We start from the raw sequence: 23,428 nt of genomic DNA, 5'->3' as shown, positions 1-23,428 counted from the left end.
TACAGCTGGAACATTACTGTGTGCGGCATTAAACAACAAACAAACAACCAAACAAAACTTCCATATAGAGGGGAAGCGATACATAAGTGCACCAGTGCACGTATACATATGGATAAACCACTGTGACAATTATCCACATGTACCGGTATATAACCTTCCTACTTCACATTCTTCACATCCTTTGCTTGATAACAGTGTTAGTATCTACACCAAAACGTCGCATTCATTGTAAAAAAGAACTAGAACTATCTCCTTTGTTGAACACAGTATATTTGTTTGGGTATTCGATATATATTTACACTTCCTTGAGACTAGTTGTTTTTAAACCAATGCGGTGAAATCACCTGGATTTGCAATCTACATATTTAAATACTGTTGTTTCATATGCTGCTTGTGTTGCTAGGGGATGTGTGGTAGTTATTGAAACAGGAAGTCACATGACATACCAGTACTCTTCAAGGTCGCAACAGCAATACATGTCTTGGTTGCAGTAGGCGGGAGGTAGTGGTTTGTACGTTATCCCTGCGGAAGAGATTGTGTATGTTAAGAATGCATTCAAACAGTAAATAACAGTCAAAAAAGTCGTGAGGCTCCTAGCATTAACATGGCTCTCTGTCGGGCTGGCACGTCTCAAAATTTACTACCCGGGTACCCACCCTCCTATTACCTGACCCTACCTGGGTACCCGCTGTAGATCTCAAGAGATAGGTACAAAATGTCAGATTGGGAATAGTTTGACCGAAGCCTTGGACAAAATGTATTTCTTTACACATATAAAACGATCTGATATGCATACACTGAAGTTAACTAAAGTCTTTTCTTTATTCAAACATATAAAAGTCAGAATGAATGGGTGCATCGTCAGAAAGAAATGCAAACATTAGTGACTTGTAGTGTAACCATATAGTTCCAGATCGTTTTTGTCAGTAAACAATATGTCACATGACTAACCACAGGTCTGGGTAGTGCTGTGGGTACCCGGGTCCTTCTCAGTACCCATCCGACCCGACATGGGTACAATGTGTGAAGCCCCTTTCTGGCATCCCCCGTCATGATATTGCTGGAATATTGCTATTGCTCACTCACTCACTCACTCACTCACTCACTCACTCACTGTTGCTGACCCATGAAGATCCAGGTAGAACAGGTCTTCAGCAACCCATGCTTGTCGTAAAAGGCGACTAACGGGATCGGGTGGACAGGCTCGCTGACTTGGTTGATGCATGTCATTGATGCCAAGTGCATGGATCGATGCTCATGATATTAATCACTGGATTGTCTAGTCCAGACTCGATTGTTTACAGACTGACATCATATAGCTGGAATATTGCTGAGTGTGGCGTTAAATAACAAACACTCACTCACTTTCACTCACTTTCACTCACTTTCACTCACTCACTCACTCACTCACTCACTCACTCACTCACTCACTCACTCGTGTAACCATCGTGAATGAGAGCTCAATCAAATCCACTTACAGACTCAAGCACTGGTTTTTCTGCTCTGTTAAACAACCAACCACTCTTGCTCAACACAGTTGGTGACATGTAATAACAAGAAGTAGGAATTCTTTTTTTTCTCTCAGGATATATCTAATACCCATTCTTTCGGAACCCATAAACCCACAGAGCTTGTAAAGTCATTATGTGTTGTAAGCTGTGTGCTGGTTCAGGCTGGGTGGTTGAATAGTTGGTTGCTCCTAAACTAAAGTTGCTGAAGGGAAAGTTTATTTGTAACGAGAGTGAACTTTGATCTTTCATTTAATATTGACATGTTGTATTAGAATATTGGTTATTCGCTGGAGTGGCTGGAACATATGCCTGTATTGTTTACCCACGGGGGACAAGTACCTGAAATCTTATGCGCACCACCCTCTACACTGCTTCATATTCTGAAAAAAAGTATGAACTATACTCCGCATTTCAATGTAAGACATGGAGATTTGGCCTGTAACGATGGTCGTTACATCCTTGGAAGACTTATGTAACGGTGGTCATACCTCCATGTAAGACGGGGGCCAGTAACAGTGGTCATTACCTTCATGTAAGACAGGGGTCTGTAACAGTGGTCATTACCTCGATATAAGACAGGGGTCTGTAACAGTGGTCATTACCTCCATATAAGACAGGGGTCTGTAACGGTGGTCATACCTCCATGTAAGACAGGGGTCTGTAACAGTGGTCATTACCTCCATGTAAGACAGGGGCTGATAACAGTGGTCATTACCTCCATGTAAGACAGGGGCTGGTAACAGTGGTCATTACCTCCATGTAAGACAGGGGTCTGTAACAGTGGTCATTACCTCCATGTAAGACAGGGGCTGATAACAGTGGTCATTACCTCCATGTAAGACAGGGGCTGGTAACAGTGGTCATTACCTCCATGTAAGACAGGGGTCTGTAACAGTGGTCATTACCTCCATGTAAGACAGGGACCTGTAACAGTGGTCATTACCTCCATGTAAGACAGGGGCTGGTAACAGTGGTCATTACCTCCATGTAAGACAGGGACCTGTAACAGTGGTCATTACCTCCATGTAAGACAGGGGCTGGTAACAGTGGTCATTACCTCCATGTAAGACAGGGACCTGTAACAGTGGTCATTACCTCCATGTAAGAGAGGGGTCTGTAACAGTGGTCATTACCTCCATGTAAGACAGGGGCCTGTAACGGTGGTCATTACCTCCATGTAAGACAGGGGCCTGTAACAGTAGCCACTACCTCCATATAAGACAGGGGCTGGTAACAGTGGTCATTACCTTCATGTAAGACAGGGATCTGTAACAGTGGTCATTACCTCCATGTAAGACAGGGGTCTGTAACAGTGGTCATTACCTCCATGTAAGACAGGGGTCTGTAACAGTGGTTATTACCTCCATGTAAGACGGGGGCCAGTAACAGTGGTCATTACCTTCATGTAAGACAGGGGTCTGTAACAGTGGTCATTACCTCGATATAAGACAGGGGTCTGTAACAGTGGTCATTACCTCCATATAAGACAGGGGTCTGTAACGGTGGTCATACCTCCATGTAAGACAGGGGTCTGTAACAGTGGTCATTACCTCCATGTAAGACAGGGGCTGATAACAGTGGTCATTACCTCCATGTAAGACAGGGGCTGGTAACAGTGGTCATTACCTCCATGTAAGACAGGGGTCTGTAACAGTGGTCATTACCTCCATGTAAGACAGGGACCTGTAACAGTGGTCATTACCTCCATGTAAGACAGGGGCTGGTAACAGTGGTCATTACCTCCATGTAAGACAGGGACCTGTAACAGTGGTCATTACCTCCATGTAAGACAGGGGCTGGTAACAGTGGTCATTACCTCCATGTAAGACAGGGACCTGTAACAGTGGTCATTACCTCCATGTAAGACAGGGGTCTGTAACAGTGGTCATTACCTCCATGTAAGACAGGGGCCTGTAACGGTGGTCATTACCTCCATGTAAGACAGGGGCCTGTAACAGTAGCCACTACCTCCATATAAGACAGGGGCTGGTAACAGTGGTCATTACCTTCATGTAAGACAGGGATCTGTAACAGTGGTCATTACCTCCATGTAAGACAGGGGTCTGTAACAGTGGTCATTACCTCCATGTAAGACAGGGGTCTGTAACAGTGGTTATTACCTCCATGTAAGACAGGGGCCTGTAACAGTGGCCATTACCTCCATATAAGACAGGGGCTGGTAACAGTGGTCATTACCTCCATGTAAGACAGGGGTCTGTAACAGTCGTCATTACCTCCATATAAGACAGGGGCCTGTAACGGTGGTCATAAACCTCCATGTAAGACAGGGGCCTGTAACAGTGGTTATTACCTCCAAGTAGGACAGGGACCTGTAACAGTGGTCATTACCTCCATGTAAGACAGGGACCTGTAACAGTGGTCATTACCTCCAAGTAGGACAGGGACTGGTAACAGTGGTCATTACCTCCATGTAAGACAGGGGTCTGTAACAGTGGTCATTACCTCCATGTAAGACAGGGGTCTGTAACAGTGGTCATTACCTCCATGTAAGACAGGGGCCTGTAACGGTGGTCATAAACCTCCATGTAAGACAGGGACCTGTAACAGTGGTCATTACCTCCATGTAAGACAGGCGTCTGTAACAGTGGTCATTACCTCCATATAAGACAGGGACCTGTAACAGTGGTCATTACCTCCATGTAAGACGGGTGCCTGTAACAGTAGTCATTACCTCCATATAAGACAGGGACCTGTAACAGTGGTCATTACCTCCATGTAAGACAGGGACCTGTAATGGTGGTCATTACCTCCATATAAGACAGGGGTCTGTAACAGTGGTCATTACCTCCATATAAGACAGGGACCTGTAACAGTGGCCATTACCTCCATATAAGACAGGGACCTGTAACAGTGGTCATTACCTCCATGTAAGACAGGGACCTGTAATGGTGGTCATTACCTCCATGTAAGACAGGGGTCTGTAACAGTGGTCATTACCTCCATGTAAGACAGGGGCCTGTAACAGTGGTCATTACCTCCATGTAAGACAGGGGTCTGTAACAGTGGTCATTACCTCCATGTAAGACAGGGGTCTGTAACAGTGGTCATTACCTCCATGTAAGACAGGGGTCTGTAACAGTGGTCATTACCTCCATGTAAGACAGGGGTCTGTAACAGTGGTCATTAACTCCATGTAAGACAGGGGCTGGTAACAGTGGTCATTACCTCCATGTAAGACAGGGGTCTGTAACAGTGGTCATTACCTCCATGTAAGACAGGGGTCTGTAACGGTGGTCATTACCTCCATGTAAGACAGGGTCTGTAACAGTGGTCATTACCTCCATGTAAGACAGGGGTCTGTAACAGTGGTCATTACCTCCATGTAAGACAGGGACCTGTAACAGCGGCCATTACCTCCATGTAAGACAGGGGTCTGTAACAGTGGTCATTACCTCCATGTAAGACAGGGGTCTGTAACAGTGGTCATTACCTCCATGTAAGACAGGGACCTGTAACAGCGGCCATTACCTCCAGCTCACTTTCATATCATCCCTATGTTTCAACTATTCCTTTGTTTAGTTTTCATCAGTTTATTCCCACAGGACTAATTATTACCCTTTGAGTACTGCCCTGACCTATCTGAGTCAAGGTCGGGTGTTTTTGGGGGGGTAGTCCTTCTAAAGGTGGGGGTTGTATATCCAAGCCAAGGTCGTATGTAGGTCAGAGGTGTCATGCTCTGATGCACGTCAAAGTAGATCAGCTGATTCATCGTTTAGTATATTCTCGTAGAGTAACATTGTGTAAGCTGCTATGTGCTTTGTTCACAGAGGGTAATCTTGTCAGGCCTGGGGTTTTCGGGGCATTGAGGCTGGTCTGTATTGTATGTCACATTTTCAACAGTTTCCGATCACCAAGTTCAGTGCATTGTCCAACTCACAGTTTATGACGGCTCTGGTTGATTATGTGTTGGACTTGAATGTTTCAACGTACATTAACTCTGGTTTCGGTTGTCTGTAAGGTTATTTCAAATGTACATGAAAACATGAGAATGGATCTTTAGCTCTAATGCCTTTGAAGACCTTGATGTACAATATCAACTTGTTCATCAAAAAGAATTTCGAAAATAATATTCATGGTAAATTCTTGTGTCACAATATTGCAGTTATATACACGGACTTTCTCAGATAAGCATACTTGAGAAAATAAAACATTTCTGTCACAGACTGTTTTGTGAGACTCTAATAGTGTATATATTATGGCCTTGCCCCAGCCCAAGATTCAAGCTTTACAAATAGAATGGCTACACTACACTTCAAAACTAATGTCACCTTGATAGTGTGTGGCTAGCAATAGGTGAACAAGCTAAGAAAACCCTTCCAGTGTGATCTGTTCCCAATCAGATTTTCTGACAGGAAGGGTTGTGTACAGTTTTAGACATACATATTCTAAATATCAACATATGCCATCGTTAATATTATGATACAAGGTTCTGTAGCTCACCTGGGGCGGTCGGGTAGCCTAGTGGTTTAAGCGTTTGCTCGTTACGACAAAGACCCGGGTTCAATTTCTGACATGGGTAAAATGTGTGACGCCCATTTCTGGTGTCCCCCGCCGTGATATTGCTGGAATATTGCTAAAAGCGGCGTAAAACCATACTCACTCACTCACTCACTCTGTAGCTCACCTTCCTCTTTCTAGAATACAAGAAAACAAGATGGGAATTTTAGAAGGATACATGCATACATTGCTGAGTCTTAGCATGCTGACATTTTCAGGATGATGTAATTATTGTTCTCAGACCTGCACCACTTCAGGATTTCCTACAGTATCAAACTGACATGCTGTGACTTAACTGAAATATTATTCAAAGCAGCATTGAACCCAACTCATGTCACTTCTGGGATCGGGGCGGTCGGGTAGCCTACTGGTTAAGGCGTTCGCTCATCACGCCGAAGACCCGGGTTCGATTCCCGACACGGGTGCAATGTGTGAAGCCCATTTCTGGTGTTCCCCGCCGTGATATTGCTGGAATGTTGCTAAAAGCAGCGTAAAACCATACTCACTCACTCACTTCTGGGATCAGTGGGGCGGTGTGGTAGCCTAGTGGTCAAAGCGTTCGCTCATCATGTCGAAGACCCGAGTTCAATTTTTGGATAGAATGTGTGAAGACCATTTCTGGTGTCCCCTGCTGTGATATTGCTGGAATATTGCAAAAAGCAGTGTAAACCTATACTCACTCACTCACACTATTGGATCTGTGTACACCAAATTTAAGCTTCAAAATCCAAGATGTATCAGAGGAAAGGTTGAAAGGTAATGGGAAAAAATGACAATTTTAAAAAGATTGCCGTGGACAATTTGATCATCTGATCAAGAATATGTGAGGATTTGTTCAGACACTATTGTTTGGATTTTCTTGACAATATTTCGGCTTTGTAAACCAAGAGAGTTCCGTCCTGTAAATTCGAAAAGTGATTCTTTAACAGTGCCAATTTCAAACAAGTCTAATAAACTTTGGATTTAGTCTAGCCTAAAAAAACAAGAGATTTTCGTCCTGTAAATTTGAAAAGTGGTTCTTTAACAGTGGCAATTTCAAACAAGTCTGATAAACTTTATATTTAGTTAACTAGAACATAAACTTGGGCTCTTTACTTGACATAACACCTGTGAAGATCAGAGTGGAATAGGTCTTCAGCAACCCATGCTTGCCGTAAAAGGTGACTGTGCTTGTCTAAAGAGGCGTGGTCAGGCACGCTGATATGACATGCCTGGCGCAACGGATGGAAGTTATCTGTCAACAAGAATAAGACAAAAAGTTATTGTTTTTAGAAATGGTGGACAGCAGCTAGAAGAGAGAAATGGTTTTATCAATGGCATTCAATAGATGTTGCATCATTCAATAAGTACTTAGGTATGTATCTTACATACAGATTGTCATGGAGGATGCATGCTAACCAAGCTGCTGTAGAAGCTAAGAATATCTTAATTGGAATTCTTCAACGTATGAAAGTTCTTGGAAATATATCCTATAAAAAAAAATTCTTTAAGATTTTCTGCACAAAAATAAGTCCAATTTTGTTATATGGAGCAGAGGTTTGGGGATTGGGGATTGGGGAAATGATTGATGTTATAGAAAAAGTACATTTATATGCATGCAAAAGATTCCTTGGTGTGAAACGTCTTATCTAATGGTCTATCGAGAATGTGGACGATACCCATTAACTATGTTTGCAAAGTTAAAGACGATAAAAGACTGGATTATTTTAGTTAAAGTGCCTGTAACAAGATATCCATGGAAATGTTATAACATGCTATTACTCGATGATCAACAAGGACAGCCTGACTGGGCATCTTCTGTTAAGCATCAGCTTTATTCATGTTGTTATGGTAATATATGGCCAGAACAGAACATGTATATACCAGATCATTTCATAGATGCTTTTACTCAGACCCTGAAAGATATGTACATTCAAAATTTGTGTTTATCCCTATCAGTATCCATGAAACTATCTACTTATTCCATCTTTAAAAACAGTTTCTGTGGAGAGCAATACTTATTAAATGTAACACTAAAAACATTTTGCAAGATTCAGATGAAGTTTACACGAACTCTTTATGAAGACAGGAAGATATATGGGGATCATAAGAGAACATATAATATGTCAGTTTTGTGATTTAAACACTGTAGAAAGTGAATACCATTTCTTTCTAATATGTCTGTTGTAAGCTGAATGTAGAAAACAATCCACTGATAAATATTATATCCGTTATCCAAGTTTACAGAAATTTGTTTTGTTAATGTCAAGAAGCAATCTAGCAATAAAGAAAAAACTGTCAATGTACATACTGCATGCTATGAAGCTGAAAAGTTCCATGTGTGTTATGTTAAAAATGTATAGACACCCATTACTATACAACTTGTACTATCATCTTCCTGAGGCAAGGGAGTTAACTGACTAAAAGTCCAGTTTTCACCCTTGCCGAACTAGGCTGGGATTATGGAGTTACATTTTTGGCTGGACTAACGAGTCTATGCATAGTCCAATCAAAATCAACATCCATTTCTTAAACAACATGGATTTCAACGTGCAGATTTTGGTCGAGTTACATTTTTGGCTGGACTAATGAGTCTATGCATAGTCCAATCAAAATCAACATCCATTTCTTAAACAACATGGATTTCAACGTGCAGATTTTGGTCGACTGCAGGATTTGCAAAGGATGTGAAGGTCAACTGGGCATCGACAGATATTTTCCAAAGTGTTATGTGAAGGTGCTCACGTGATTTGATGCACTTCGCGAGGTAAGACCCATTGTATTACAATATAGATAATAATCATTGATCAGATGGCCTTGACTAAGCGCAGCCATTTTGTTTGAAGAAAATGCAAGTAATATGATAGGTGGAATCTGATTGGTCAATAGGAGGGGCATAGCAGGGACATTACCTCCTAATAGCCACTGGTGGCGTTAAAACCGAGCCCAGAAATTCCAGCCTAGTTCGGCAAGGGTGGAAACTGGACTTTTATGGTCAGTTAACTCCCTTGCCTCAGGAAGATGATGTAGAATAGGCATATGGCGTCTCTGTATTATTAATAAACACAAATTGAGATAAATATTTTATTGCCTTCTCCATCTGGTTTGTGATTGACGATATGTGACGTTTTGATTTACCGACTCTGAAAAACTACCCAAGCTTGTCTTGCTCGTTGCATAAGCACACCAGTTTTATGAGTGGAAAATTCCAAGATGAAGAGGAAGGCTGATGCAATGGCATCCACCCATCCCTGAAGGACACAGGCAATTGAAGGCCGATGAATTATTGATAAACATGAAGGAACACTATTTTGTATGGTAGCATTCTGTAAACAATACTAGCAATGTCTGGCCCACCAGCTGATGTGTTCTCAACACAAGCAGAATGTTAGTCGGATTAAATTTATAAAAAAATGTGAATTATTTGGCGCACTTTCAGATTTATAACCACTCAGATGCGCTTTGGCCATGATATGTCAATATAATAACCTCAGTCGATGGACCAGTATGCATGCAGTTTTCATTCTCAGCTCCCTGAGGAGTATACTGCCGATGCAGCCATAGGTGCTAGAAGGTTAACAGTCACATTCTACCGGGCACCCATTCACTGCTGGGTGAACAGAGGCACATTTCAAACAAAGTCGCGTGCCTCAGGAGACACCACATGTGCTACATGTGCTTCAGTGTGGGGCAGGACCGAAGCCCTAGAAACTCTCAGGAGTGAAGCTGACGAACACGGTCACCCATCTAGCTACTCTCTGCGAACATTGTTGCTTCTCTTCATCTGAGTTGATGTCCATAGTTGATTGTTGTGCTGGACATTAGAAGGAGAAAAGAAGTAACTACATATCTGTTATTGATTTTAAGGAGTATCTAATTACCAATGACTTGCCTGAATACTCTGTGAACAAAAAGAGGTAGCAAATCTACTTTAACATTCTTCAAATTAAGGTAAATGTTTTAGTGATTGAATATATTTATAAATATTTATTGTCGATGCAAGAGAATAACCAGCCTAGATTTTCTGCTGAAACAGATTCCACTTGGCGTGAAGGGCAAATATTCAGTTGTAATTCTGAGGGTTAAATTTTTGAATGAACCGTACGCTGTCCAATCATGAAAAGTAATGGAGTGTTTAGATTTTAATTAACAAAAGCCCGACAGCAGGCGGCAGGTTTTACCTGTATCATAAGGACAAAGTGATCACAGCACTGTGACAATTGTAAGCCTGTGTCGGGGTGCTGGAGACACAGCTGTTGTTAGACAGTTGCTTCTAGTTATCTGTTCTGTTCAGTGAGTGAGAATGGTGAGACACCGCTTTTAGCAATATTCCAGCAATATCCCAGTAGGGGACACCAGAATTGGGGTTCACAACATGGGCGGATACAGCTTTTTTGAAAAGGGGGGGTGCACAATTAAGATCTATTTATTGTCTTTGGTGGTAATTTATACAGAAATAAAGATTTTTTTCGAAATAAAAAGGGGGGATGCGCACCCCCGGACCCCCACACCCCCCCCACACCCCCCCCCTGTATCCGCCCATGCACAATATACCCATTTTGGAATCCAGTGTTCCCGCTGGCTATTGGAACTGCCAGTCCCAGTGGACTGGTAACTCTAAAAATGACCAGTCCCCCCAAAGTTTTGTCAGTCCCAACTTTAAAAATAAGATTTTTTTTTACGAAAATTACCTGCTTTTAATTCTTTCAACATCACGTTCATTTCATCTCGGAACATGCTGAAGTGACTTAGTTACATCTGCACATCATTCACACAAAGTTCAGTCACAATTTTCTCATTTTGTTTCAATTTCAAGACGAAGTCACTGCAAATATACTTTTAACCTTGAAGCAAAGCAAAATGGTATTTCCTTGTACTAAAACTCGACAAGTGGAATCTGTGATGGTAACAGACAAGCTGACTTCGTTCCCAAAATATACCTATATGAATATCACAGATTTATAAGGTACTTTATTTGCCGGTCCACAGGGACTGGCAGTCATATGAATTATCAGTTCAAGACTAATTTTACCTGTAAAAAACTGGTAATTACCGGTAAACGGGAACAGTGGAATCGAACCCGGGCCTTTGACGTGACGAGCGAGCGCTTTTACCACTTGGCTCCCCCACCGCCCCTGTCCTGTTTATCCAGGGCTACACAACATGCAAACGGGCATCAAGACAAGGAATGTTATTTTAAAGCAACCTGATTTTTGTTTGTAACATTTCAGGACTACTTATTGCCCCATCATCAGGTGAATACTGGGTAAGCATTTATTATGTGATATATATTAATACCTGTCACTTGCCATATGCCACACCCTGTTGAAGATCCAGGGTAGAATAGGTCTTCAGCAACCCATGCTTGTCATAAAAGGCAACCCTGCTTGTCGTAAGAGGTGACTAACAGGATCGAGTGGTCAGACCTGCTGACTTTGTTGATGCATGTCATCCTATCCAATGCAATTGCATAGATCAATGTGCATGATGTCAATCACTGGATTGTCTTGTCCAGGCAAAACCGTCTCCGTGGTCTAGTGGTAGAGCGTCAACACGGAGAGAGGAAGGTCAGGGGTTCGATCCCCAGAGGTTAAGAGGTTAAAAGATGGTACTTGTTGCTACCCTGCCTGGCACTCAACACTAAGGGTCTTAAACAAAAGGACTGGTTGGCTCATGCAAAATGGACATGTTTAAACAGGTGACACAGGGGCCCATGTGCAATTCATATTATAAACGACCGCCTCCGTGGTCTAATGGTAGAGCGGAACGTCCGGGGTCCAATCCCCAGCCGCGTCATACCAAAAGACGTTAAAAGATGGTACTCGTTGTTACCCTGTCTGGCGCTCGGCATTAAGGGGCTAAAACAAGGACTGGTCGACTCAGAGTCAGTATACTGTGTCTGAGTGGGGTATTCATGTTAAACTGTGGCATGGTATCTCAGTGTGCTAGCACTATAAATCGGCATCAGTCCGGACTAGTACAAGCAGCCACACACACACACATACACGTGCATGCACGTCGCTTTTTAAGTGCAATAATCTTGGACACGACGTTAAACCCCATTTCACCTCACCTCATATTATAAACACTAAGCCAGTGCAAGGCACAAACAAGCTATGAAGAATCCAACTACCGGTACTGCCCACCAGACATATGTCAACAGTCACAGACATTGCAAGAACATTCAGGAATATTCCAGGGATTTATGTTGGATTCCAAACGAAGTGCCCTTGGCAGGCAAATTGGAAAAAATCTTAATCTCTTCACAATTTGCATGTTCTTATTTTCGTAATTTCTAAGGAATTGGGGAATTTTACTGTAATTTTCTGCAGATTTGCATCCAAATAGCGGACTCTGAGGAGTAGATATAGCCCAGATATTGTGAAGGGGTGACTACCGTAGTTTCTTGTGCAAATTGCACTATTTTCGTACCATAAAATACAGCTGTGTAGAGGGGTTGTTGATACCATACACATTGAAAGAGTTTGGATTAAATATTTTTGAAACACAGAGGCAATACTGTGAGCACTTTACACTGTAAATAGTGTGTCAATAAACAAAGAAAGAAGTACGCCGGTTAGTCCTGTTGTGATACTATCCAGTTATAAAAGTTGTCATTGTATATCTGGACTTATACTTGTAATCTACCATATTAATGATATTGGATATTTCATTCAATACTGTATGAATTGATTTGTTGAAATTCTGTGTGAACTGATCTGCAGATTGCACCAACTCACCTTTTTAACAGCAGCCACAATCCGATTACCGCTATTGACGCCTTGGAACGAACCTTAGTTGTCAGGGAACTTATACAGATATCACAGATGCCATACTTTGACTTGTAAAAAGTCATATTTGTTGTTGTTTAACTATTGTATGTCACATATTGTTTTCACGATTGAAATGACGAGACCAATGGAAGCCTCGGATTTTCCATATGATGGTTTGGTTTGTCTGGTCCAGACTCAGTTATTTACAGACCGCTGTCATATAGCTGGAATATTGCTGAGTGCGGCGTTAAACAACAAACAAACCAACAAAACTTATAATCAGAATTCCAACATTTATCTCTGCACAATGTGTCCTCCATTTTTACCAGGCTAAATATATTGCTGTAGAACTTGCTGTAGGTGCAAGGGAGGCATCTCTTTTTATTGTCCGGCACAGATTTGAGATGTGTATGTGCTCTGACTAAAAGTGAATGGTGAAATATTAATGAAAGGTTGTAATTATATGCATAGTTGTCATTGTTTAGTGTGGTATTGATTTTAGGTACCCGGTATTGATTTTTCAACTTACAGTGGTCCCTCGCTACAACGCTACCTTCGGGGTCCATATAATTGATGAGCGTTATAGATGATCAGCGGTTTAACGAAGGTCGAGTCGTAGGTGGTAGGTGACCAACAAAACAGTATACATGCTCTGCTACCTAACATGATCTACGTTGCACGTTTCAGAAGTTATTTATGATTCATAGTGTAAAAAAAGAATTGATCGAGTATTAATCTGCGCTTTAAAAAACCCACATTGTATCCCTTCAGGTGAATAAGCAGGTAGATCTATAACAAACTTGGTCAATAAAAGTATGAAGTTTGATATAAAACATCACTAGACATGATGATTTACCATTTAAAATGTATTTCCTGCTGTCAAAGGCATTGTTTTATATGCAGAGATTAAGATTCTATCACCAAAGTATCTCTGCCCAAAGACAATGGCCGTGCTTCAATAGCCTGACAGGCCTTACTGCCATAATTTTACAGCATATTACACCTTTCAGTGTAATAACATCGTCATCAAAGCTTTGTCATTTTATTGGTCCTGTTATCAGCTAAAAACAAGTCACATTTGCAAAACTAAACCATTATCACAAGTTACAGTAACCTGAGTATCAGGACATTTTACTGCCAAGTGGAAATTGTCCCCAACATTGTCCCCTACAAAGGCCTGTGGAAAATGTTGACATCTGAGAACACATCTTGTGCGTTGTTGAGTGTTGTACACTGACAAAAGTGAGCATAGAATAACCCACTTCCAGCTCATCCCCGGGGACTGGAAGCACTCACAACATACTGATGGACATTGAAACACTACAGCTATTCATGGTAAAGGGGTGGTCGGGTAGCCTAGTGGTTATAGCGTTTGCTCGTTACGCCGAAGACCTGGGTTCGATTCCCGACATGGGTACAATGTGTGAAGCCCATTACTGTTGTCCCCCACAGTGATATTGCTGGAATATTGCTAAAGCGGCGTAAAACCATACTCACTCACTATTCATGGTAAAACACTATAGTTATTCATGGTTACACACTAGTTATTCATGGTAAAACACTACAGTTATTCATGGTTAAACACTAGTTATTCATGGTAAAACACTACAGTTATTCATGGTAAACACTACAGTTATATTCATGGTAATTAAAACACTACAGTTATTCATGGTTAAACACTACAGTTATTCATGGTAAAACACTACAGTTATTCATGGTTAAACACTAGTTATTCATGGTAAAACACTACAGTTATTCATGGTAAACACTACAGTTATATTCATGGTAATTAAAACACTACAGTTATTCATGGTTAAACACTACAGTTATTCATGGTAAAACACTACAGTTATTCATGGTTAAACACTACAGTTATTCATGGTAAAACACTACAGTTATTCATGGTAAAACACTACAGTTATTCATGGTAAAACACTACAGTTATTCATGGTAAAACACTACATTTATATTCATGGTAATTAAAACACTACAGTTATTCAACGTAGAACTACAGTTATTCATGGTAAAACACAACAGTTATTCAAGGTAAAATACTAGTTATTCATGGTAAAACACTGGAGATATTCATGGTAAATACGCTACAGTTATTCATGGTAAATAAGCTACAGTTATTCTCTACAGTTTTATTCATGGTAAATACGCTACAGTTATTCATGGTTAATACACTACAGTTATTCGTGGTAAATACGCTACAGTTACTCATGGTAAATACGCTACAGTTATTCATGGTATTTTAAAACTGTACACAGCTATTGTGTGGCTCTGTATTTGTTAGGTCACATAACACAGGAAAGAAGATCATGCTATTTGCATTTTTGTGGTTGTTTTCCTTGCTTAATTTTCCAACCATTGCATGTTTTTCAGGATATTACGAAAGACTTCACCTTATACAAATGGGTGTTGAAAAAGGCCAATGCAAACATTCTGGATGAATTGCTTTATAGCAACACTCATTCAAGAATTCATTGTTAAGAGTGCTATGTAAAACAACATCATTTCAGTCATGCTAACATTGTTAAAAGCAACATTATTTCAGTCATGCTAACATTATATAAAACAACATTATTTCAGTCATGCTAACATTGTATAAAACAACATTATTTCAGTCATGCTAACATTGTATAAAACGTCATTTCAATCATGCTAACATTGTTTAAAGCAACATCATTTCAGTCATGCTAACATTGTTAAAAGCAACATTATTTCAGTCATGCTAACATTATATAAAACAACACTAACATTGTATAAAACAACACTATTTCAGTCATGCTAACATTGTATAAAACAACACTATTTCAATCATGCTAACATTGTATAAAACAACATTCACTCAACCATACTAACATTGTTTAAAACAATATTCACCCACTCACAGTGTTGTTATATTGTACCCTGTAATAAATACATTGGGAGCTCGATGCAACCTAATATAGCTTAAAAACTAGTATTTTTGTGCAGTTGAAAACATTTCATGACATATGTTGCATGCCCATACACATCATGTGAAAGTAATTTTCTTTTCCGACCTAAAGGTTGAAAGTAATTAAACAATAATCACAGGATATTATTAGCTGTCAATCAATTATTTTGTCTGCTAATGAGTCATTCCAGCATACTAATGTCTATCTGAATATTAATAGGGATATTAACATTAGGTTTCAAATTAACAAATGCTGCACACAACACAAACATGACTTTTTTACACAGTGATGTTATCTGTAAGGTTCTGGGCCTTGTTCTTGTTCTTGTTCAAAGCAATCTTAGCACTAGGATGATCGTAAGCCTATGTTAAAGTATAGGACTTACGATCACATTAGCGCTAAGATCGCTTTGTGCAAGTGGGCCCTGGTCATGTATTAGGTATCAATTAGGAATGACAATTTCTGTCCATCCAGTGGTGGCAAGAATTTGTTGCCATGAATCAGGTCTCCTTGATAGGTATGTCATGCTGTAAACATAATAGAATATACCCAAACTATCGTGTTCCAATTGGCCATGATATTTGAGAGGGGTATTCATCGTATATTGCCTCACATTGTCTACTGGCCTGATTGTCATCGTCCTCTATTCCATTCCAGCGAGCAAGGGGGCACGGGTGGCCCTGTCGTCTAAGGCGCCGCGATTCGCTGTGCAGAGTTGCATCCCCTAGGCACGCTTGAAACCTATGATTGTGGGTTCAAATCCCGGTTCTCCCCGATTGTGTTTCTAGGTTTGTCAACGCCATACCCATGCTCGTGTGTTTCACCGAAGTGGTAAACGTCTGAGACCTGCATCACTTGGGGCTTTCCTCCCACATTAAGCTGACATGCCGCGATATAACTGTAATACTGTTAAAAGCGGCGTTAAACCCAACTCACTCACTCACTCACTCCAGCGAGCAATGTGAATACTGTAAATGAAAAAATAATTTGATGTTCATGTGAGTCAATGTATTAGTAGCATAGTACGCTATATTATCGTGGTAGTTAATGTATAATGGATCATAATCATGATAATGGCGGAAAAAAATGAACTTACTAACCTATTAAATATGTCATACTCAAAATGTTTCTTGTTCCTTGTTCAACTTTTATGAGGCATCAGTTAGGAGTGAGCGATGCTGATTTTCTTTGTGAATGGGTGGTCCAGTCATATAAGATGTTGCAATTCCCTGTGCGGAGTTGTGTCCCTTGCGCTCGCCAGGAAGCTATGATCATGGGTTTTAATCCTGGTTCACCCTGATTATGTTTCTAAGTTTGTCAGCACCATACCCGTGCTTGTGGCTTTCACTAACGTGGTTAACGTCTAAGACCTGAATCACTTTGGGCTTTCCTCCCACAAAACCACAAGACAGCATTGCTGGGCAGGCAACAATAGGCAGCTGAGTTATTGTGTTCTCATATAGCCTCCTGATAACCAGTTTGATTCATTAAGCCTTAGACACGAGTCAGGAACAGATCTGTCCTATACCCACAATAAACAAGTGAAAGAACCCCCCGATTCTTTCATGTTTCTATAGTTAAATATGTAATATGAAAAAATTGTGTGTTCTTTAACTTCATTTGAGTACCAAGTTTTTGAAAGCATTTAGAAGTGATACACATAAGGAAGAGAATTTATGGATGTCAACTTCTTTATTATGAGGAACAACATTTCAGAGTATGCTTACTCCTTTATCAGGTGAAGGATTGTTTGTTTGTTTGTTTGTTGTTTAACGCCGCACTCAGCAATATTCCAGCTATATGACGGCGGTCTGCAAAATAATCGAGTCTGGACCAGACAATCCAGTGATTGACATCATGAGCAACGATCCACGCAATTGGGATCAATGACATGTATCAACAAGCCAGCAAGACTGACCACCCGATCCCGTTAGTCGCCTTTTACGACAAGCATAGTCGCCTTTTACGGCAAGTATGGGCTTCAGAAGACCTATTCTACCCCGGAATCTTCATGGGTCTCAGGTGAAGGAAGCGAAAACGTGGTGTTCTCTTCCTTTGTTTGAGTATTATTATTATACATGAGATATTTACAACATACTGACAGACAATTAAAAATGAAAATAGTTACTGAAAGCATATGGCATGTATATGAAAGACACTGACAGACGATAAACTTATCTACTGAATTAAAAACTTGTGTGCGCTTTGTGTAAGTCCACTACTCATGAAACTTGATTATTCATAGTCTCAAATAACTAAAATATTGCTATGTGTTAAACAAACAAATAAACAAACAGCAATAACACTTGTCTGACTGAGACGATGTACATGTTGGTCGTCAGTGTCGGATATATAGATGGCCAAATGTTGCCAGGAAGTAATTACGTAATGTTCAATAAATTTGAACTTGGGACATTATCATATATCATATATCATACATCATTTAATAAATCGTGTTTGAACATGTAACTGTCCCAGGTGTGCATGACTGCTTGGATTAAAATGGGATTACAGGTTTCATTTGGTGTGTGTTGTTCAACATTCTCGAATTAGGAGATAAACCCTTCACTCACTTAGTTTTATATGTAACATTTAGCAGTGTTTTATCAATGATCAACCACCTCAAAAATTAAAACAGAACAGGTTTATATCCTTTTTACCATGACTAGAACAGACTCTTTTTCTTGCATGCATTCCACATTTCCTCCCGGGCCATTAGACCCGTGAAGATGCAGGGTCTTCAGCAACCCATGCTTGTTGTAAAAGGCGAGTATGCTTGTAAGAGGTGACTAACGGGATCGGGTGGTCAGGCTCGCTGACATGGTTGAAGCATGTCATCAATCCCAATTGCGTGTATCGATGCTTATGATATCAATCACTGGATTGTCTGGTCCAGACGTGATTATTTACAGACCGCCGACATATAGCTGGAATATTGCTGAGTGTGGCATAAAACAATAAACCAAACCAAACCAAACCTGGGCCATTATTTCTTTCAGACACTTGTTACCCCTGGCGTTTAATCAAGACCTGATGTTTCTAATTTCATTTTCCAACTAATGGTTCTCTAAAACCCATCTGGGGCAGTAGGGTAGCCTTGTGGTTAAAGCGTTTGCTCATCACGACGAAGACCCGGGTTCGATTCCCGACATGGGTACAATGTGTGAAGCCCATTTCTGGTGTCCCCTGCCGTGATATTGCTGGAATATTGCTAAAAGCGGCTTAAAACCACACTCACTCACTCACTCACTCACTCACTCACTCACTCAGACCCATCTGACCGCCTCCCTGATCTAGTGGTAGGAGTGTCCACCCAGGGGAGTGGAAGGTCCGGTGTTCGATCCCTGGCCGTGTCATACCAAGAGACGTTAAAAGAGTGTACTTGTTGTTACCCTGCCTGCTGCTTGGCCTAAAGGGGCTAAAACACGGACTGGTCGGCAAGTGAGTTTGTACACCCGGGGGAGTGCTAGTTTGAACTAAGTGAGGAGGTGGTGGTAATTTTGATTCAAAATTCTTTTTAATGATTATGAGATTTACAATGATAGGCGGAATGTACTTGAACAAAGGTCTTGTCCCTACTCAACCATTTATGTACATACACGTACATTGTCTCGGATCCGAGTATCAAATAACAGCATTGTTCAATGAGTTTATGCTGCCTGATTGTGCACTAATTTTCAATTACTTTCCAATTATATTTTTAATGGAGAAACCAATTGCAAATCATACATAAAGCTCAAGTGTTTAATTGGCCGTATCACATGTATCGCAGTGCTTTGTCAGCCGGTGCTACACAGTCAGATCTGCAAACTCAGCAACATTCCCAGTTCTGGGTCACTGCAACCTTGTGGAGGTCAGAGGTGAAGGTCAAGGCTGGCCACTACCTGTCAGCTGTAAGGAGGTGATGTGGAAGTGTCAAGGCAGTGGTGATGGGACTCTATCACACCGCTCCTCCACCTGCCCCAACAGACTGCTAGTCACTGATACTGTCATACCTTTAGTCAGGCTACTCTAGCAATACTGGTCTGTCAGTGGTCCACACTCAGCAGGGTTTTAAGATAAGAACTGAAATCATGATATATTTTTTATATTTAACTCGTCAGCATTGCAAATAGGTTTAGATTAACATGAAACTGTGCCTGGGAATGCTTTTAGCTTTCCTCATTCTTTTCAGAAGAGTTATATTTAGGCCTATAGGGGGGGGGGGGGGGGGGGGGGGGCTCTAGTCTCCTCTTCCTTCCTCCTATTTTTGCTACCAATTTATATTTTGTCAACATATTTCACAATGAGAATTTTGTTCAGCCCTGCATCTATGGACAAACATCGACATACATACAATGTATTTGCTGCGAAACGTGAATTTTGAATCTATGGAATATATGCGTATGTTTAGATTTAATAATTGCTTTTTAGTTTTGTCTCTTGACTTGTCTATTGTGAATTTTCTGAATCAGTACCATTGATGACTAGTTCTCATCTCTTCTTTCCCCAATCCGCAACCACACCTCCAACCTGCAACCCCCCATTCCTGAGAAACATACCTACAGGCTTGTTATTGATATTTTATTTATCCCTATTCTGAAGAAACTATCCCCTTGTCAGAACGTATGTATATGTATGAGATGAAAATGCCATATATTGAATATTACCCAACCAGATGCTAACTCATTAATATACGTAGATATGATGTAAAGATAAATGTGTTTGTTTGTTGTTTAACACCGCGCTCATTTCTAGACCTGCTGTGTGACAATGGCCTGTAAATAATCGAGAATGAAACAGACAATCCAAGAGAAGAGAACAAGAGAAATATAGCTCTGGTGTTGATTCTAATGTTTTGGAATTGTTTATTTTTCAGCCCTGAACACCAATTTACATTTTATATTTATTTTTCTATAAATAAGTCATGTCTCAGAATATTTTTACTGTTTCAGATGTGAAGAATGGCTTTAAGATGTCTACCCCAAAGCGTGAATGGGCCTGTTCCACAGAGAGCTCAGAACAAAGGCTGAACTGGATCAGTCTATTGGAGCAGGCAATCAGAGGGGGGTTGGAACACTGATCATATGGTGTTGTGTTGTCAAGTCAAAAGTCAAAGTACAGCTTTAATTTTCAAATATTTTCCATATAAATTGTTATATAACGGCATTAAAGATGGCCGTTGACAGCAAATATTGTATACAATATCCTCTGTCCCATGTGTAATTTCACTAAGGCAGTTTTATTCTACAGGTAATTTTACTTGACATTTAACAGATTTACCATTGCTTGTAGTTTATGCAGGGAAAGTGTCTTAGTACCTCTGCACTACCCTCAATAATGTTAACACAAAGGCAGACATTCCCAAATTTACATTTCCCTGAACGAACCTGCTCACTAAGGGACAACCATTTTATATTCTTGGGGGAGGTGAGGATGGGATTGTTTTGAAAATAATAACCTGTTACCGAAAATTCTGAAAAAAATAATTTGTCTTTATGTTTTTTACAAAAGAAGAATTTCTTCATTTGTACGTAAGGGATGTATTGAAAATTATGATGTAGTTTTCTTACTCCTACTATCAGAGATAACAAATAGTGTGTTGAATTGAAGACATATTCTGTCTCAAACAAGCTGGGAGGATCTAGTTGTCTCCCCTGTGTATATGGAGTGGATTGGAGTCTTCGCTTCAGATTATACTTAGTTGGGAATGTTTATTTGACTTTCGACGTTGAACAGGCCTGGATCTCCATTGACACACAAGTGGTCGCCACATTCTGTCAATTTTTTCAATATGTCTCTTATAAACCGTGCATCGATACTGAATGTGACTGGTGACACATTGAGCAGGTTTGCTATTGAAGGCAACCACTACCCGACTGGCAAGGATATACCAGCAATATATTTTCCATAATATTTTATGATTGGACAAAATTCTCAGATTTAAGATTCCACTATAAATCTACATGTTTACCCATCCAGTTGTGAGTTTATTAATGATAATGAACAATATGTATTTTTTAAGCGTCTGGGAAATGTCAGACTAGGCAGATTATTATAGATGTTTTATTTGTTATAAGACAAATTTGTTAATCAGTTTTATTGTTATTTTTATGATGTACTTGGACAATAATTTTTTATTTGATTGCACTGAATCAAACTTTTATCTTATTTTCAAATGATTGAGCATTTACCAGAGATACTAAGGTAACTGAAGGACCTATTATATACCAAATGATTGATACAGTATTATAACAATGTTTAACCAAGTTGGCAGATTGCTGCTGTTTGAGCTCTGTTTTAGTTATAATGTTTGTCTGCACTCACGTAGTAGCCTCACTTATACGTAATATGTTTGCCAGTATTATTTTCTCTGACAGCTTTTTTCTGTTTGATATGGTCAATAGTACATATGGTGAATCAGTGTTAATTGTATGCGCATATTGCAGTGCGGAAACACAGAAACTTACATATCACAGCAAAAGTACATACCATATTCGACGCAATAAGCGCCCAGGGTGCTCTCAAATTTAGAAATAGGGGGCTCTTATTAGAATATAATTTTGGTGAAATGGTTGAAAGATCGTAAATTTCGTGGTTTATGCTGATAGCCAGAAATGATACAAAAGAAAAGTCTGTGCGTATTATACACGACAGAATTTTTTTTTCAAGAATTTAATTGCCCGTAATTAAGGGTGCATATAACACAAGAGTGTGTATTATACACGAATAAATAAGTCTTGTATACATGGATCAATCGGAAGGATGCTAATTGGGATTGTTCACTAGCCAATATATTAGCAAATATTGCTGTGGGCGCTTATTAGAGCGGGGCGCTTATTACGTCGAATACGGTAACCTATTCAAAGGAAGTTAAGAACACCCTGTTTCTTTTCATGTGACTATAGTTGATGTGTCTTGGCCAGATTAACTATAGCCACGTGAACAAATTAGGTGTTCATTAACTTCTTTTTTGTAATATATATACAGGCAAATGTTTTTCAGGATACAAATTGATGTTTCATGTTAAGTCATTTTTGTTATTTCTGTGAATCAGTCTGTCAAACATGAAGATATGACATACATCACATACCTACTAAACAACTGGCATAAGTGAATTTGTTCCACCATTCTGGACTGTGGCTGGATTGTTTCCAAGTTGGCAGCTCCCTACTCATGGTTTCATCGAAGGGGTGAAAATCTAAGACTTCATCCCCTCGGGCTTTCCCCACCGCTGTGGTGGGGTAGCCTAGTGGTTAAAACGTTCGCTCGTCACGCCGAAGACACGGGTTTGATTCCCCACATGGGTACAATGTGTGAAGCCCATTTCTAGTGTCCCCTGCCGTGATATTGCTGGAATATTGCTAAAAGAGGAGTAAAACCATACTCACTCACTTAAACACTTTTCTCCCACATTAAGCTGACATAACTGGAACTACAGTTAAAAGCAGAGTTGAACCCAAAACACTCACTCACTTAAATAGATGCAGGGAAATACAACCCCAGATAAGTGTGATTTGCTTGGATCCGTAGGCGTTCCACTTTACTTATCACCATGTGATAGCTGATAATGAGAGGCGATTTATCTTCTGGGGGATCATATTCTGATTTGATGGATGTAGAATTCCAGTAGGCTAGATACATTAACTTGGTTGCAGTCGGTCATTTAGCATTGGACTTTTTCATTGAACTCGGCAGGAAATTGTTGTTTAAATTATGCAGTGAT

At 40.2% G+C, this 23,428-nt stretch overlaps 1 protein-coding gene across 1 annotated transcript in view; it reads left to right on the top strand.

The window, feature by feature from the left end:
* The window catches only part of LOC124152076 (epithelial cell-transforming sequence 2 oncogene-like), a 69,519-nt gene extending 47,939 nt beyond the window's left edge, over positions 1 to 21,580 (top strand). Inside the window, exon 25 of the mRNA XM_046524822.2 lies at positions 20,658 to 21,580. Coding sequence (XP_046380778.2) covers positions 20,658 to 20,785 — 128 coding nt within the window. The 3' untranslated portion in view covers positions 20,786 to 21,580. The remainder of the gene's footprint in view (positions 1 to 20,657) is intronic.
* The last annotated feature ends 1,848 nt before the right edge of the window (positions 21,581 to 23,428 follow it).

Source organism: Haliotis rufescens, unplaced genomic scaffold, assembly GCF_023055435.1.
Source record: "Haliotis rufescens isolate VD_foot unplaced genomic scaffold, xgHalRufe1.0.p SCAF_32, whole genome shotgun sequence".
In the NCBI taxonomy this organism is placed as follows: domain Eukaryota; kingdom Metazoa; phylum Mollusca; class Gastropoda; order Lepetellida; family Haliotidae; genus Haliotis; species Haliotis rufescens.
The sequence above is the reverse complement of the archived record's forward strand: the minus strand, read 5'-3'. Positions and strand labels throughout refer to the sequence as shown.